Here is an 18,446-nt window from a genome sequence, read left to right as displayed (position 1 = left end):
GTTTAAATGAGCATGTTTCTTGGAAAAGACAGTGTGCAGACTGTTGTGCGATGAAAAGCAATCAATCTATACACTTAGAGGTTTTATTTAAAATAGGAGCGTGGGATTCTGAGAGCTAGAGAAGTTGGCTCTGAATTGTAGCTCTACCACTAACTGGTTGCTTGTCTTCTTAACTCTTTGCAGCCCTCAGAGTCCTGTGGGTAAAATGACAATATTCCTACGAGATAGTATGTAAAAATCTAACTATTGTCAGTGTCTCAACAAGAGAAAGGCTAAGGGAGGTACTTGACAAAGGGAATTCAGAACAGCAAGACTGAGGCAGGTGACCTCATTCTTGAGAACAAGATCATTCTTGGTAAAAATTACTAGGAAGAAACCTCTTGACTCTCAAAATGTAACACACATTTGCGTGTAAATAGGGAATTTAAAACACCCCTCAAAAGACACTGAACACGAAAGCATTCAGATCCTGGTATTAGACTGCAGGTTACACCTTCCTCCTAAGATGAAGTTTGCACATTTTGATGAGACCTTCTCGGTTCATATCCTCTCCATTAGCAAAAGACATAGGATGTGAGTTTTAAACCTCGGTTTGAATGGATGTTGAAACACGTGGGTTAGATTATTAACTTCGAACAGATGTTAGCCTCCTAGCAAGAGAAAACGGACTGGCCAAAGCTGCCGTGTACATACCACAAAGCGTTTTTTAACGTCCTGGCTGCCTTCCAAGCTCTAGGAGATCCAGAGTGGAAGTACCTACTCAGGAGATTTATTCAGATCCTGTTTTAGTTTAAAAACAAAATGGGCCTTTTGTTTTTAAAGATGTGTTTATTTTGGTTTTCTGTAACCTGTCCTCTTGAAGAAAATGAGGAAGGAGGTGCTGACCAGGCATCATCACAAGTATCTCAAGTTCTGAAAGTCACTTGGGCAGCAAAGGTCAGTGGGACATGGCTTTGTTTTCTGTGACTTCACTGCTACCTCACAGGCAGGACAAAGCCAGTATCAGGTCCATTCCTCTCCAAGAAAGTGTAAAGAAGTCACTAGTAAAAGAGGGGAGAGTACTGCTCAGTGGAAGAAAGCACAGGACCCGGTGTCCCAGGCAGAGGCTCCCACACCAATCAGGCATGGCAAGCCAAGAACAGTGTGCCCCTGGGAGCACACCGGTGACACGGCAAACCCCACCTTGCCTATTGCTTTTCCCTGTGTCAAAATGGCAGGAAGAGATGGGATCTATCCACAGGTCCACAGGAAAGGTAGCTGGAAGATTCACGCATAAGTGGAGGAAAGGGCTGCACAAAGTCCAAAGCCTGGGATCACGGGAAGATCCATTAGTCCAGAGCACTGAACTTGTCCTCAGTGTGGCATTTCTGCCTTCTAGCCTCCTTCCTGTCTCCACCTGTGCCCTCACTATAAGGCTTGGCCAAATCGTCTGACTTTGTGTATGTCTGTGTACCAGAGACACTGAAAATCCTACCACAAAAGGAGACATTTTTCCATCCTTTTAACTTGATAGTATATTTATTAGAATAAGAGATTAGATTTGTTAAACATCTGGACTGAAATGGTTAAAAGGATTTTCATACAGTTTTTAGGCACTATACACACTTGTTTACAATAGCATCAGTGCTTGGATTTGGGGAAAGAAATCTCATACATTTTAATGCCTTGATCCATTTGTAACATTCAAAGTAACCACCATTTTAGAAACACTAATTCAAACTCAAAGAGACATAAACCACTAAATATCCCACATAATATATTTAAAAATAAATAGAAATACAACCAGAAGTCTACAAATCATCCCAGTAGACAGACTGGTGAAGCCCTAGCTATCATGGCAGTGAAGGGCTCTGGCTAGATTTTGATAGAAATTGCTTCATTCTACACCAAAAGCAAAAATATAATAAAATAACATGATATATACTTTCTGATGTTCTTTTTCGTAGCAGCAAAGCATGCTTCACATGCACTGCCTGTGAAGGATCTTACAAGGCCCCTTCCTGCTCAAATAGAAGGTCTGCCTGGCAAGAATGCAGTACCACCAAGTGTCAGAGAATCCTGAAAATACAGGCAGCTAGCCAGTCATGGTGAGGAAAGAGCAGTGCAATTTTCAGTAAGTAAGAATGACTACCCACAGTCACCAAAGTTTCACTGTAATTCCACATTGCGCGTGTGTTGATCGACATACACAAAAATAGCCCCAAGCACAAAGCCAATCCACTTAGGGAGGAACAGGAAGAATAAAGACAATAATATTAAAAATGACACAAATAGAATTTTGGCACATGCTGTGTTCTTCATCCCTTGTCATAGGTGAGATGCACGTCTGAACAGAGACAGGTACGGGCAAGAGGCCCGGAAGCGACATGGCACACCACTGGGCAGGGGACTCGCTCTCTACCACTTCCCACGTACTTAGACGCCAGCTGCGTGGGTCGGTGTGCTGGGCTGGTTAAGGCCAATGGTGGAGCAGAGCCAACCTGCAAAATCCACTTCCTCCCCATCAGATCTCTTGATAAAGGCATGAACCTGTGTGCAGGGAAACGGAGAGTAAGTGGTGTTCAAAAACCTTAAAGATCAAGAGTCCTGGGGCTAGAACTTCGCTGCTCTAGTACCCCTGGTACCTCCAGGTACCCCTGGAGCCTGTCCTAGGGCAGCACTGAGGGCGCACTCAAGTGGCCAGCTGCTGTCAGAAGGGGCTCCGCTTGGCCTTTACACTGCTGGGGGGATACATGAGGCTGATGTTCAGGATCCTGCAGCCCCTGGGGCAGCGGGAGCACAGGGGTCAAGGCAGAGCAGGGAATGGGCTCAGGGAGTAGGGGGCAGATGACTGACAGAGAACAAACGAATAATTTCTGTACAAATTGGAAATCAGTGGCCTTACCATGAGTTGCTTCAGATCTGCTCTCTCTGCTGGGTTTTTTATTAAGCTGAAAGAAAAAGATAATGTGAGAGAGACTGCCTGGCATTGGTTCCCACTCTAGTTACTTAACATTTACATGCCTGCCCTCCCCACACCCTGGAGCTTCTGAGGGCCTGAGCCTTCTCCAAGGCCTTCCTGTTCAGCAGAGTGGCATGCCTGCAGGTTAGCAAATGCTTGCTGAATTAAACGACCCAAAGGCAACCTGCCAGTCCCTGTAGAGCAGGTGCCAAAAGCAGCAGTTCTGACCCATTGCTGTAGTCAGACCAGTCCCTGAAGTCGTGGCACTCTGAAGTGCAGGGAAAAGGGCAGAGCTCTGCTCCCCCAAAACTGGGGGCTAGCGGGCGTGGTGTGTGTGTGACAAAACCAGCATAACTCTCCTAGAGAGCAAGTAGCAGACTTACCATTTATTCACAAAATCTTGAAATTCCAGACTGAACACTCCACTGGGCAGTTTTGGAGGGGGCTGCAAATACATGTCAAGACATAAGAAAGGCCTGGCTTCCTTCTCCAGCCATATTCCCCACCAGCTCCCTCCCTGCAGACCTCTGGGCAGCACTGCCCTTCTCCAGCCGTGGGAGGACAGGGCTGGGGAGCCAGGGGCTGCCTGTGGGGTCACCCCAGTGAACTGCTGGACTCAAAAAAGCACACTCAGAATTGGGGCCCGATTAGTGCTCTGCCACTCACTTGTCTAGTGCCTGAACAAATCACTATTTCTCTGTGAGCCTTAGTTCATCCTCCTGTGAGATGAGGAGGGCCTCAGGGTCTCTGGGACCCTTTCCCATGGACACTGCCAACTGTAAACCTTGGAGAGTGGTGTGGACACACACCAGCAATTACTAGCGGCAGCAGCTATGGGGGGCTGTGCAGATGTAGCCCAGGCCGGTCGTCACAGAAGCTACCTGAAGAGTAATAACCCAGGTTGGAGGCCTGCTGGTCCTTCTCTTCCATCCTCTGTCCTCTTTTCACTTAAACCTATTGGTGTAGGTGTTACACAAACAATGTGTTCTTTGCATTAAAGTCAGTCAGCAGCAATGAGCCAAAAGAAGCTTCCATCACCCCAAGAAAACCACTGTCCTACTAATTTCCAGACTGCATATGCACATACATGCATAGATTTTTTTCATAAAGACTTTTTAAAGAATTGACCATAGTATACATAGTACTCTAGTATTTTTCACACAGTCTATAGTGAATATCTTCCATTTCTACACTGTCATTTTTTTTTTTTACACCTACTGGTTTTTAAAGGCACTTAACAGAGAAAACCCTACCCTACCCTGTATTTGCCTTGCCTCCCAAATGGAGCTAGTGATCTTCACTACCAGGGACTTCTGTTTTTCCACCTGTGGACCCCGCCTCATCCCTACCTTCAGCCTGCAGTGCCCAGCCAACAGTAAGTGCACAAGGACTGCCTGATGAAGCAGCAGGCATGGCACGGGCACACTGGGGGCTCCTGACTGAGAAAGGAACAAACTCAGGTACCCAAGGCTGTTCCCTGGGGAAGGGACACCTGCCCCCTACTCCAACAGCACAATGCCCCACGAGAAACCCTCAGGGCCCAAGAAGCCCCACTGTGCGAACAACTCACAGGTATCCCAATCAAATTAACTGTTTGCTTAAGAGAAGCAAATACCAAGGTCAAAGAAGCTATGCAGCACTTACCTCATTGACTATGTAATCCAGCAGCTCAAAAATTGCCATGGGAGGTCGGCTGTCCATTCCATAAGCTACATATTTCACAAGAAAAAAGAAAACACTTCTCAGAAAAACAATTATTTGTCAACATGAGTCTAGGGATTGGAGCATGGGTCCTGGAGACTGGAACAGGGTCATGGATAATAAGCAGAGACACAGATAAGGCCAAACACAGAGCGGACCAGCAGAGGCCACAGAGTTGGCCAGCCAGGGTAGGATTCTGGGCTCTCCCACCCCCCAGGTCTGTGACCTCGAGCAAATCCACTGACTGCTGAGTATGGACTCTGCTACAGTGGAGATGGATAATCATGCCTGCCCTTCTTCCCTTCCTTACATTGAGAGAGGAGAAAATGAGGTAGTAACTAAGTAACTCAAGAACTGTTTTAGTTCTCCCTGAACTTGGGTCTCTTCCTCTATCCTCCAGAGTCCCGGCCAGCCTCAAAGGCCACAGCCACCATCCCTCCAGTGACCCATCACCATCAGCTATCCCTGCCTTCCTCTATTTCTCCCTTCATATAGGCCCTCTCCTATGAGGGCCTCCCAGGGACAGATACCAGGTCCTCCTGGTCACAAACGTCCCAGCAGGAAATACATCAGAAGATGGTGGCTGGGCCAGAATCTTCCAAATACCAGGTTTAATTTTCAGTATGCATGATCAAAGAGGCATGCTGTCTGCACAGCGCTCAGCACCTAGCACTCAGGCTTTGCCACTTATGGGTGTGCAGTCTTGACAAGCCAGGCACTTCGTGCCTCAGTTTCCTTGACTCTAGACGTTATAATAGTGTTCACACATGTTCACTATTAAAATTAGATAATACTCAGAATCCATGGAGACACAGAGTAGATCAGTGTCTACTGTTCTACTAGGGCTGGGGGTAGGAAGAGACGGAAGCGATTGGTCATGGAGGTGAGGTTTCTTTTAGGGTGATGGGACATGTTCTTGAATAACACAGGATGGGTGCACAACATGAATATACTAAAAACCACTGAAATGTACACTTCAAAATGTGCATTTTATGTTGTATGAATTTTATCTCAAAAAAAAAAATCTACCTAAAAAGTCATGATTTTTAAAAATGAGACAGCACCTATAAAGTGCTAAATGCCATGCCAGAACACAGCCAACACTCAACAGAGGGGGAGAAGATGTTGCTAGTAACAATAATCTAACACCCACCTGGAGACCTCTACCTGCTCTGCCTCCCGCCCCAGCCCGGCATCCAGAGACAGGCAGGCAGTCTCGGGAGAATATCCAAAGAATCAGCCCTCCCGAAACCCACCAGAGTAAGGGACCCCACCCCTCTGCTCCCAGTCCAAGCAGGGGCCACATCAGGCCACTCACAGCTGAGGGGCCTTCCAGGAGTCCTGGGTCTGGGTGGTGTCTCCGCCGCATCTCCCTCCACTGGGCACCCAAACACCAGCTCCAGCTCCTTGGCGTCTGGGGGAGGGATGGGATACCTCCCCACCGCCATCTCAACCAGAGACAGCCCCATGCTCCAGATGTCCGACTGCACTGAGTAGTGGGTCCCCTGGAGTCTTTCCGGCTGCACGAGAGACAGACACAGTTCTGATCACCTGTGAGCTAATCCGGCCTGTGTGGCTGAGCGAGAGGCCCACCCCGTGGAGGCTCAAAAGGGGGCCTTAGGCCTTCCTGCCTCTTTGAGGCTTGTGTGCACTGCAGGGAGTGGGCTGCCCTGCTTGGTCTGGGCCCGGGCCCTGGATCTACTGATGCATTTTATCTTCTTTGGGACCTCCACTAACTGCTTGAACCTGGTCTCTGACCTGCCTCCAACCACTGTGTTCAAATCCTACCTGGCTCCCATGGCTCTGACCCATGCCTCCTCCCAGCCCTCAACTAACAGCCTCTGGCCTGCCTGGACCCCGGCTGCTGCTTCAACTGTACCCCCAGTTTTGTCCCACCTTGTCACTGTCTTGGACATGCAGGGTTGCTGGTTCAAAGCCCAGCCTGCAAGGCTCATCTTGTCACCTGGGTGTGGAACATGCTTCCAGAACATGGGTCATGAACGAACTGTCTGGTGGGTCGAAAGAGAGTGGCCTTGAGAGTCAAGAAAGTTGAGCTCTAAGACCAGATCACCACAGACTCACTGACTGTCCTTGGACAACATGGAACAGTAGAAAAGGCAAAGGATCTGGGGTCAGGAAACCCCAGATCAAGTCCCAATTCTGTGACTTGTAAACTATGTGATCCTGAGCCTCAGTTTCCTCATCTATAAAGTGGAGCTGATGGAGGTGGTGGTGAGGACAATACAGACATCAGAAAACACCTGCTCTCCTCACAGGGTTACCGAGAAGGCCAAACCCAATGGGAACGGATGTTAGATGTCACAAAATGCTGGACAAATAAGGGCTGTTACTGGCAGGAAGAGTTAGGGGGGAAAGTACATATTACTGTACAAAGCATTATTTTTAATCCAGCGTTAACTGAAATAGCACATGTATTTCAAGAACTCCACAAAAAAAAAAAAATCTCATCCTGACCACTGTACATGTTTTTGGACATCATTAATATCTCCCATAGGAATTTTCACTAACTCAAACACTGAACTCTTTTGGAACTGACCACATAACCACAAACACCGAAACCACTAACCCTGATCAACGGGTCCCAGGGTCTGTTGACAGATTTTGAACTTTGCAACAGCAGGTGAGTGGCCCAGAACACTAGCTGCTCAGTTCTTAGACACTGAGGGAAGAACCTGAAGAGGCCTGTTTCATGTTTCTGAAAGACTGTGTCACTTGAGTGGAGGGGGCGGAAATGTGGGTCAGCACTGGGCCAGTCATGCGGACAGTGGCTGCCCAGGTGGGGGCAGGGGCGGGCTAGAAGGAATGAGGATGTGGGTATCAACTTCCACACGTGGAGGCCGGAAGCAGGTGTGGAATCGGACCCAAAGGGCAAGTGAGGGCGTGCTGAGCACAGGGGACTAACTGGCAAGGAGACCTGGCTTTCAGTCCAGGCTCTACATCTGCCTTTCCTCATCTCTAAAATGGGAGCGATAATCTGCTCTTCGTGGGGCAACCACACAGATCAGATGAGCTCACTCAAGGATGTGGAAAAGAACTCAGAAAACACCCTGTATGCCGGGATGCCCCAGCCTCTGCCTCCCCATCGGATTAATCCACGCCTGGATCTCCACGGAGATCCCCACTCACTCAGAGTCACATCTCCCCCTTTCTGAATCCTCCTCTGGAGCACACTAGCCAACTACCACCTGTTCAGTCAACCAAACATTAGCCTACTTGCCAAGCACTCCCCGGGCACCTACCACATGCCAGGCCCCAAGCCAGCCCCTAGGGACAACTGAGACCCCAACCCCCACCGTCCTATCCCTGCCTCCATGAAGCTTGTGGCATGGGGGTGAGAAGAGAACATGCCGATGCCGCCACCAATGCCTCCTCCCTCATTTCCTTCCCCTCCCCGCCATCATCCACCCCCTGGCACCGTGGGGGAAGTTACCCGCTTGGCTCCTATCCCCAACCAGGCAAGATGCTAGAGAAACAGAACCCACTGCTCATACCGACATGTAGGACCTTGTGCCCACAAAGGAGTTGGCCATGGAGTCGATGAGTTGCCCACTGACCCCAAAGTCACAGAGCTTGATCTCCCCACGGGAGTTCACGAGGATGTTGGAAGGCTTGACATCTGCAGGGGAGAGAACACGGAAAGGGAGGGAGTTGACACGGGTGGTCTGGGGAGGGAGAGGGGTCAACATTCTCCAGACAGCCCAGTCCTGCCCATAAGTCCAAGCACCTGTGACCATCACACAGCCAGCCCCTGGCTTGCAAACGCTGGACACCAAGGTCCCTTATACCCCCTTATTCAGGGTTTGAGAAAGGATTCTCAGGAGAGGAAACAGCTACCTGTTGTACAAGCAGGACAGAAAGGCAGCGGATTCCCACTCTGAGAATCCGAACTTGAACACATGATCCACAGGAGGTAGTCAGTTATCACGAATAATCAAGATTTCAAACTTCATTGCTTAATCACCCTTACTGGCAAGACCGAGTATCTATGGCTGGATCATGAGGCGGGAAGAAAAATACAACTAATAAAACCTATATGCTTGCTAAGGCTACAGACCAGAGACTAAAAGGAGATGGGATGGGAGCAGGAGTTTCAATGCTTGACCTTGATACCAAGCACAGAGCATCATTTTCTGAATATTTATGGCAGACGCTGGGAGTGAGGCCTTATGACTGCCTTTCTCGGAAGTGATTTCCCAAACAGCCTACAGAGCTGAGGCCCACTATCAGTCAAGGAGAGCCCCTCGCTGCCCTACTGGGGCCAGGCAAGGCAGTGCTCCCCAGAATCAGCCCCAACCCCTTCCCTGCACCCAGACCCTCCCCACTTCCCACCCAGCTGCCCAATGACTACTAGTTCATCAGCCTTTCCCTTTGCAGAGGGAGGTTAACTTTCAAATGTTTTTCTTCCCCACTTCCCCTGATTCAAACCACTGCCCTGTCAAGTGGGCAGAAGAGTCCAGTGTTCTCATTTACAGGTGGGGAGATGAGGCTGGGACTTGGTAAAAATCCCCAGGCCAGGGTTCTGTGGGCAGACATCAGCAGTGGGAGCCACACAGTAAGCAAAGCATAAACCAGACAGACAGTCTTTGACAGAAGTAATAGAGACACTATTACAGAAATTATAGAATATTTGGAAAATTAGAGGAAAAAAACCAATCCCCATTATTTTTCCCTTCAATACTCAGATGAATGCATTGACAGGAACGCTTCTGAGATCTGGCAGGTTCAGTTCCAGACCACTACAATAAAATGAGTATCACAATAAAGGAAGTCAAATAATTTGTCTGGGTTTCCTGGTGCATATAAAGGTTATGCTGGGACACCTGGCTGGCTCAGTTGGTTAAGCAGCTGCCTTCAGCTCAGGTCATGATCTCAGGGTCCTGGGATCGAGCCCCCGATAGGGTGAGGGGAGCTAGGGAATCCCTTCTCAGCAGGAAGACATCTGCTTCTCCCTCCCCCTCTCCTTCTGCTCCCCACCCATGCTCACTCACTCTCAAATAAATACATGTTTTAAAAGTTATGTTTACACTAGATGGTAATCTATTAAGTATACAGCAACATTACATCTTTAAAAAAAAAAAAAGAAAAAAAAAAGATGTAAATACTTGAATTTAAAAATACGTTATTGCTAAAGTGCTAACCATGGTTAACCTGAGCTTTCGGCAAAGCACAATCACTGATCACACATCACCATAACAAATATGATAATGAGAAAGTTTGAAAAATTCAAGAATTACCAAAATGTGACCAAGAGACATGAAGGGAGCAAACGATGTTGGGAAAATGGTATAGACTTGCTCAACACAGGACTGATGCAAACCGTCATTTTGTAAAAAGTGCAGTATCTGCAAAGCACGATGAAATGGTACATGCTTGTATTTATCCTTAAATAGTTTCTAACAAGTCTTTGAAGGTTTCTTTCCAAGGGTAAAGTGGGAAAAAAAAAAAAAAAAAACCAAAACACAAAAAACACCCTCTCCTGGGGTGCTTGAGTGGCTCAGTGAGCTAAGCTTCTGCCTTCGGCTCAGGTCATAATCTCAGGGTCGGGCTCTCAGCTCAGCAGCGAGCCTGCCTCCCCTTCTCTAACTGCCTCTCTACCTACTTGTGATCTCTATCTGTCAAATAAATAAATAAAATCTTCAAAAAAAAGACGAAACAAAACACCCTCTCCTATCCCAGTAGGTCCTTTCCCTGCCCCTCCCACGTCAGCCCTCTTTCCCGCTCAAGCGCCTCTGTGCTCACCACCCCCTCCACCAGAGGGCCTCACACTGTGGGCCAGGAGCCAGGACTGTAACCAACATGCACCAGGGGCTCCAAAATCCTTGCGACAGAATGGCTCTGAATTCACCGTGTACACACACGAGCACTCAGAGCCACTGGTGTGGTCTTTCTAAGACCCAGCCCTCACCATGGCACAGGACATGAGACCTTTCCCAACCCCCCGCACCCTCCCAGTGTCTCCTATAAATACAGACTTCTAGAATGCAGGCAACAGAAGTAACGTGAGAGGGAATCTGGCTACTCCCCTTCAGTCTAATGCCCAAAAGGGTCTAGGACCCTGGCCCACGTCCCACAGCAGAAACTGGGTGCAGCTGGAACCAGAAAGTCAGACCTTCTCTGATACCTAGGCCTGTCCTCTTCTCGCCCACCCCACTGTCACATGACCCAACTCTGTTCCCCTCAGCCACTTCCTGTCGTGTAGCCTCCTGCGCAAACACACTGGTTAATGTTCAGGATGCAGTGGGCTCCGTGGAGTGGCAGGACAGAGCTGGGTACAGCTAGCTGGGAGATGGCACTATGGGGACAGAACACACCGTACACTCCAACACTTGCCACCGGATGCCCCAGCCCTTCACGCCTGTGCCTCCTTCACCTCCCAAATGTGCCCAAGGCAGGTAGGGCCTTGCTCTCAAGTCGAAGAGCACCCCTGGCTAAAGGGACCTGTATTCAAATCCCTGCCTTGCCTGCGCCTCCCCACTCCCTCCCCCTACTCTACTTGCAGCCTTGAGCAGGTCCCTTTGTAGCCCTGGAACCCACCCGCCTGGGCACTAATAGTCACAGCGCTTGTGACCTTACCCGATGGTAACCAGGACCAACCTGGTGCGGGGTGGGCATTTACATGGCATACAGCACCCCTGCCCCTCACAGGGACAAAGGATTCTTTCACAGGCGACCCTCCACAATGAGCACGATGAGCAGTTCACAGCACCAGAGCCCTGCTTCCTCCCTCCCCAACAGAAAGCAGCCCCCACCCACCTCCACCCAAGCTTTTTCTTTTTTTAAGATTTTATTTATTTATTTGAGAGAAAGAGAACACAAGCAGGGGGAGCAGCAGAGGGAGAGGGAGAAGACGACTCCCCGCTGAGTAGGGAGCCCGATGCAGGACTTGATCCCAGAACCCCAGGACCACAACCTGAAGGCAGCCACTTAACCACCTGAGCCCCCAAGGCGCTCCCCACCCAGTTTTCCTTCCTCTGCTGGCTGAGAGGTTCTCTCCAGGCCGCAGCTGCTGCTCAGGAGTGGCCACACAGCCTCTGTCACTGCTGGGATCTGATTTCTATTCACATGGCAAGCAAGCCTCTTTTTCTCCAAACTTATGTAACACAGCTTTCCTCTATCCCGCCTCCCCCACCGCCAGGGAAGGAAACTGCCTGGGAGGTTGCAGAGACCATGGGGGATGGGGCGGAGGAGGGGAGGGAAATCCTGAGGGCTTTTCCCTGCCTGGACCACACCCTGGGGCCACAGGCAAAGCACACAGCCCAGCTTGGTGACCTGGAAGGGCAGACAAGAAGCTGCTTGCAGACCTGGGCCTTGAAATCACTCAACTCCAGAGCAAGCGGCTGAGCCCCCAGGCCAATGCATGCTGCCCCTGGCGGCTCCTGCCCCATCAGGCTCTTCTCTGGGGGCAGAAGAGGTCCATGTCACCCAAGTCCAGACAGATTGCTTCTTCCACCTGTCAGGATCCCCCCTTTATTCTCCACAATGGCCACCCTCCCTCCTCTGTCCTGTGCTCACTGTCCTTCTCTGGCAAGACAGCCCCTGCCTCTAACCTGGTCTTTCCCAGCCTGCCACTGCTCTGGCCTTACCTCCCCAGCTTCCAGCTGTGACCCAGCCCCCAAGCTCAGGCCTGCCCCACTAACTGTGCTGGTCCCTGCAGGTGAACCATGCACCTTTCGCACTCACCCTCCCCTCAGCTTCCCGGGTGCTGAGTTCTTCGGCATCCCCTTCCTATCTTGCTCCTGGAGCCCTGGGAGGCTTGTTTCATCTGGCTTCCCCCCACAGCTTTCCCAGCAGCAACCTCAACCACTGCTGAAATCATAGGCCCAGGTCCCCCTGCTTCCCAAGGCCCTTTCTCACCCCCAATCACAGGAGGGCGAGGCCGGGAGGAGCCCCAGGCAGGACCTGGTGGGCTAGGCTGCATTGTGAAGGAAGCATCCAGCATCCACAAGGCCCCCCCAGGCTGACAAGCTACCCCAGGAAACCTATGAGAGGTGAAGGTTTGTGGCCCTGATCCTGCTCAGCTCCCACAACAATGAGAACAGGTAAGCCCTTTTTCAAACACAAACAAGGAGGTTTTATGAAACCTCTTTTTAGTTTTTCATGAAAAAACTAAGTGGATGAAGTATTTTCTTCTCTCCTATTTTCTGCCCCAGAAATAACTACTGTGCAAAGCCTTCTGATTCTTCCCCCAAGAGCAAATGATTTTAACTTAATTTCTGAGCATTCTCTACCCCTGTAAAACAAAGGGTTTGGATTAAATAATTCAGTGTGTCACTGGGTTATTCTATAAACACTTACAACTGAGCTATGAGTAAAAAGGGACCCAGTTCCTGTCCGTGTCCTCAAGGCCATCACCACTAGGGGAGACCGAACATGGAAAGTAACAAGAACGTGTGCCCGTGGGTATGATGGTAAGGGCAAGGAGAGAGGGATGCTCAGGGCACTGTGGACTGTGCTGTGAATTCTCCCAGCCAACCAGGCTCAACACCAGCCTGACTAGTGGGCAAGGTCCTTTGCAGACAGATGGAGCAAGGAGAGGGTCAGCCCGCCAAAGGGTACTATATTCGAGGAACCTCATTTTGTTTGGCAGAGAAGACTATTATAGGAATCTGCATTCCCTATGGGGGCGGGGTTGGGGACACAAGATGGAAGGAGACCCCGCACGAAGGAACAGAGGGCAGAGATGCAGGGGAGGGACTGGGGAGCACAGAAGCAACAGGAGGAAGAGGAAAGAAAAGAGCTCCGGAGAAGCACACCAAGTGACCCCTGGAAGCCACACTCTGGCTCATCCGTGACAAAGGCTAAAACCAAAAGGGAGAGGACTTTGGATAAGCGAGAGAGTCAAAGGTTAAAGAAACAGAGGCAAAGAGATTTTTAAATGGTTCCTTTCGCCTCAAATGAGCAACCCCAGCAGATCCCTATTAACCGTTCTCTAAAGGTAAAGAAACAGAAGGGAAAGGTGGCTGACCCTGGTATGTCAAATAATGGTCTCCACAGAGCCACCTCCAGTTACCTTATCCATGACCTCCGGGAGCCAATTAAACAGCAAAGATATTAACATTCAGAGAGAATCCCAAACCTTTCAGTTAGCCATGAACTGTAACCTGGCACCCAACCTTCCCAAGAGCACAGCTTTCCCCCCTCGCTGCCTTCCCTCAGCAAAGGAGGACGGATGCGGCTGCAAGGCTAGGGTGGGGGATGGGCAGGCAAGCCCGGGTCTGGGAAGACCCCACAAAAGCTCTGGTTCCACGAAGACCTCCTATGCCAGGGCTTTTAAATACATGGGCCTCTCTAATCCTCACAACAATGGGAAGAAGCAAGTCCCATTCACCCCCGTGTACAGATGAGAAAACCCAGAGGCCCAGAGTCAGGGAGCCGTCTGTCAAGATGACACATGAAGCCAACGGCAGAGGCTACAGTAGCACTCAGGCTCTTCATTATCCGGAGCCTCGATAATTAAGCTCTAAATGTCAGGGCAAATGTTGAGCTGTACTCCAAAGTTCAGAAAAGTCCTTATTCAGGTGCAGGGGATGGTGGTCAGAAGGTACAAACTTTCAGTTCTAAGAGAAATCATCCTGGGATGGAACGTACAACACAGTGATTAGAGTTAACAATACAGGACCTTACACTTGGAAGCTGCTAAGACAGGACATCTTTTTTCTCTCCACCCAACCTGGGGCTCAAACTCACAAACCCAAGATCAAGACTTGCGTGCTCTACTGACCCAGCCAGGCAGCCCTCCAAGGACATCTTAAAAGCTCTCCTCACAAGAAAAATAAATGTAATCACGTCACGACGAATATTAGCTAAACTTACTGCAGTGATCATTTCCCAAAAGATGCACCCATCCCATCGGCAGACCACACACCCAAAACACAATGTTCTATGTCAATCTTATCTCAATTTTTTTAAAGTTGTGGTTGGGAAAGGGGATCACTCACATTATAGACATAACAAGCTCTATCTGGGAACGTGATCTGACTTTGGGATCAACAAATCCTTTAAGTCTGGCAGTGAGAGAAAAGGCTTCTCTGCTCCCGGTGAGGGAGAGTTTGCTTCCTTCTCCCACTCTGGGAAGGTCCTGCCTGCAGAAATTTGCTAAAGGGGAAACAGAGGCTGCTTCCTACCTCCTTCTGCCTAACAGCAGAGTTCAAGCAGGGAACTTTCAGAGCACGAAGTCTGGGTCCTAACATGCAGCTACTTTCCTCTCTCCACTTCTTACAAGAAAGGCCACCAAGTGCAATTTAATTTTTTTTCTCCCCTCCCAAGATTCATTAGTTTTTTCATTACTTTTTTTTTTTAAAGATTTTATTTATTTATTTGATAGACAGAGATCACAAGTAGGCAGAGAGGCAGGCAGAGAGAGAGAGAGGAGGAAACAGGTTCCCTGCTGAGCAGAGAGCCTGATGCGGGGCTGAATCCCAGGACCCTGGGATCATGACCCAAGCTGAAGGCAGAGGCTTTAACCCACTGAGCTACCGAGGCGCCCCGAAGTGCTTTCATTTTCTACCTTTGTGCACCCCTTTCTGCAAATTCAGTGTTCATCTCCAGACCCAAAAGGCACGCAAATGTTAACAATTAAACGAGACATTACTGGGAGCATTCTGAATCCATTTTTCTTTTTCAGAGTTTGGTTTTCATTAGTTCATGCCATTCTCAGAAATGATCAACATTTTTAAAACAGGATGTAACAAAAGCCACAGCAAAAGGTATGGGGGTTATACTCAAGAGGATGGGTGGGGGGGAAGAGACAGCAAAAGGAAAAGAAAAAGGGGAAAGGCAGTCATGGGAAAAGCTGATTCTTAGTCTCTTATTTTCAATGAGCCCTTAATAATAATTGGCAGAACAGCCCCAGAGTAATCAAGGCTTAAAGAAATGTCCCTTCCCAAAGATCACAAAGTAACTTTTCCATTAAAAGAGAATGACTCTGGGTGCCTGGGTGGCTCAGCTGGTTAAGTGTCTGCCTTCGGCTCAGGTCATGATCCTGGGGTCCTGGGATTGAGTCCTGCATAGCATCAGGCTCCTTGCTCAGTGGGGAGCCTGCTTCTCCCTCTGCCTGCTTCTCCCCTTGCTTGTGCCAACTTTCTTACTCACTCTCTTTCAAATAAATAAATAAATACATAAAATCGGTTTTTTTAAAAAAAGAAAGAAGAAGAAGAAAGAAAAGAAACTGCCTTCAAGCACACATTTCCCTTTGCAGGATGCAGGCCAATACAGAGGCCAGATGATCTGTAGTCTATCACAAAGCCAATCACCCACCTGCAGGCAGGAAAACAATGCTAACTTGGATGCTTAGCATCCACAATTCAAGAAAGGGAAATTAGCTAAAAGACCTGTTCTGACCTGCTGAAGGCTAACTTGCTCAGCAGCAGGAGAGGGGTAGAAAAGACACTGGAAAATGGAAAGGTAGAGAGAGCCGGAGATCTGCTCGTTTTTAAATACCAAGTGAGAGAGAATTTCTAGTAATATCACTGTATTTATGATGGCAAAAACTCCACCAAAGTAAGGCATGACCGTGGCGTCTGGGTGGCTCAGCTGTTAAGCAGTGGCCTTCAGCTCACGTCATGATCAGGGGTCCAGGGATCAAGAGCCATATCGGGCTCCCCGCTCGGCTGGCTCCCAGCCTCACGCCGAGATGTACCACTAGATGACGTGGTCACTCTGGGGTGCGGGGCCGCAGAAGCTGGGCTCCATCCTGAGCTACAGTTAATGACATCTGCTCTTCGCTTGATCACCTGACTTCTGACTCAAGCATGCTCTCCTGGGCCCATGGTCCTCCTCAAGAAGTTATCTGTAACTGAGGCAAGTGCCAGTCCCAGCCCCAGGCTTCCCTTAGAAATGAGGCTTTGTGATGTGAGAAGAACATGACACAGCTCTTCCTGGACCCTGGGAAAGTCTTCTAACCCCTCTCCCCCTTCCCCATCTGAATGCACCACACCTGCCCTTTGCTCTCCAGGGGCTTCCCAAAATAAACCCTGACCACCTCCCCCTGCACCTGTTCCCCTCTCCCCCCACCAGGCTACTCTCCTGACCCATACTTTCTCTTACTGGACCATGCCAACGGCCTCCTAAGTGACCTCTCCCCACTCCAGCTCATCTTTTTTTTTTTTTTTAATTTATTATTTTTTATAAACATATAATGTATTTTTATCCCCAGGGGTACACGTCTGTGAATCGCCAGGTTTACACACTTCATGGCACTTCATGTGCTATGGCACTCACCATAGCACATACCCTCCCCAATGTCCATAACCCCACCCCCTTCTCCCGACGCCCCTCCCCCCAGCAACCTCAGTTTTGTTTTGTTTTGTTTTAAAGATTTATTTATTTATTTATTTGACAGAGAGAGAGAGATCACAAGTAGATGGAGAGGCAGGCAGAGAGGGGGGGGGGGGGGGGAAGCAGGCTCCCTGCTGAGCAGAGAGCCCGATGCGGGACTTGATCCCAGGACCCTGAGATCATGACCTGAGCCGAAGGCAACAGCTTAACCCACTGAGCTACCCAGGCGCCCCAACCTCAGTTTGTTTTGTGAGGTTAAGAGTCACTTATGGTTTGTCTCCCTCCCGATCCCATCTTGTTTGATTTATTCTTCTCCTACCCCCCTAAGCCCCCATGTTGCTTCTCCACTTCCTCGTATCAGGGAGATCATGTGATAGTTGTCTTTCTCCTACTGACTTATTTCACTAAGCATGATACCCTCTAGTTCCATCCACATCATCGCAAATGGCAAGATTTCATTTCTTTTGATGGCTGCATAGTATTCCATTGTGTATATAAACCACATCTTTATCCAGTCATCTGTTGATGGACATCTAGGTTCTTTCCATAGTTTGGCTATTGTGGACATTGCTGCTATAAACATTCGGGTGGGGACGCCTGGGTGGCTCAGTTGGTTGAGCAGCTGCCTTCGGCTCAGGTCATGATCCCGGCGTCCTGGGATCGAGTCCCACATCGGGCTTCTTGCTCGGCAGGGAGCCTGCTTCTCCCTCTGCCTCTGCCTGCCATTCTGTCTGCCTGTGCTTGCTCTCTGCCCCCCTTTCTCTCTGATAAATAAATAAAATCTTTAAAAAAAAAAATAAATAAAAATAAAAAAAAAATAAACATTCGGGTGCATGTGCCCCTTTTGATCACTACATTTGTATCTTTAGGGTAAATACCCAGTAGTGCAATTGCTAGGTCATAGGGTAGCTCTATTTTCACCTTTTTGAGGAACCTCCATGCTGTTTTCCAGAGTGGTTGCACCAGCTTGCATTCCCATGCTCCAGCTCATCTTAGCCACAACAGCCAGGACCCTCTTCAAAAGATAGCTCACCTGACTTCCCTGTGTAGGACCCCTGCTTTGTTCTCCGCTGCCTATGATAATATCCAGTTCCTGGGCAGAACCGTGAAGAACCCCCTTGAGTGCTTCAAGCATCCCTTACTGGACTCCCACCACTTGCCATCAGGAACCCTAGACAACCCAAACAACTTGCTATTTCCTGTGTTTTCTGCCTCGGTGCCATGATCCTGGGCTCCGCTCCACCTGGTATTCCTTTCCTGGATACTACCACCTGTGTACCATCTCCTTGCTGTAGAGCTTGGCACACATGACACCCCCTCCACAGTGCTTCCCCCGGGGGACTGAGGAAGCACTCTCCCTCCTCCAGCAGCCCATCTGCCTCTCCTGAAGAGCTAAGAGACACTCATCTGGAGCCATCATCCATCGCTTTGGGTCTAGCAGCTGAGGTAATTCTAGAGAGAACGTGACTCACATTTCTCACCAAGAAACCAGCATACTGGATTCTAG

General features: G+C 49.2%; 1 protein-coding gene across 2 annotated transcripts in view; it reads right to left on the bottom strand.

The window, feature by feature from the left end:
* Positions 1-1,499: 1,499 nt before the first annotated feature.
* The window catches only part of MAP2K1 (mitogen-activated protein kinase kinase 1), an 81,037-nt gene continuing 64,090 nt past the window's right edge, over positions 1,500-18,446 (bottom strand). For both annotated transcript variants that reach the window (XM_059180885.1, XM_059180886.1), the window contains exons 6-11: positions 8,155-8,279; positions 5,961-6,162; positions 4,586-4,650; positions 3,325-3,386; positions 2,885-2,930; positions 1,500-2,529 (exon numbers count right to left, since the gene is read on the bottom strand). In XM_059180885.1, coding sequence (XP_059036868.1) covers positions 2,416-2,529; positions 2,885-2,930; positions 3,325-3,386; positions 4,586-4,650; positions 5,961-6,162; positions 8,155-8,279 — 614 coding nt within the window. In that variant the 3' untranslated portion in view covers positions 1,500-2,415. The remainder of the gene's footprint in view (positions 2,530-2,884; positions 2,931-3,324; positions 3,387-4,585; positions 4,651-5,960; positions 6,163-8,154; positions 8,280-18,446) is intronic.

The sequence above is a fragment of the Mustela lutreola genome, chromosome 7, assembly GCF_030435805.1.
Source record: "Mustela lutreola isolate mMusLut2 chromosome 7, mMusLut2.pri, whole genome shotgun sequence".
NCBI classification, from domain to species: domain Eukaryota; kingdom Metazoa; phylum Chordata; class Mammalia; order Carnivora; family Mustelidae; genus Mustela; species Mustela lutreola.
This window is presented reverse-complemented; position numbering and strand designations above follow the sequence as displayed.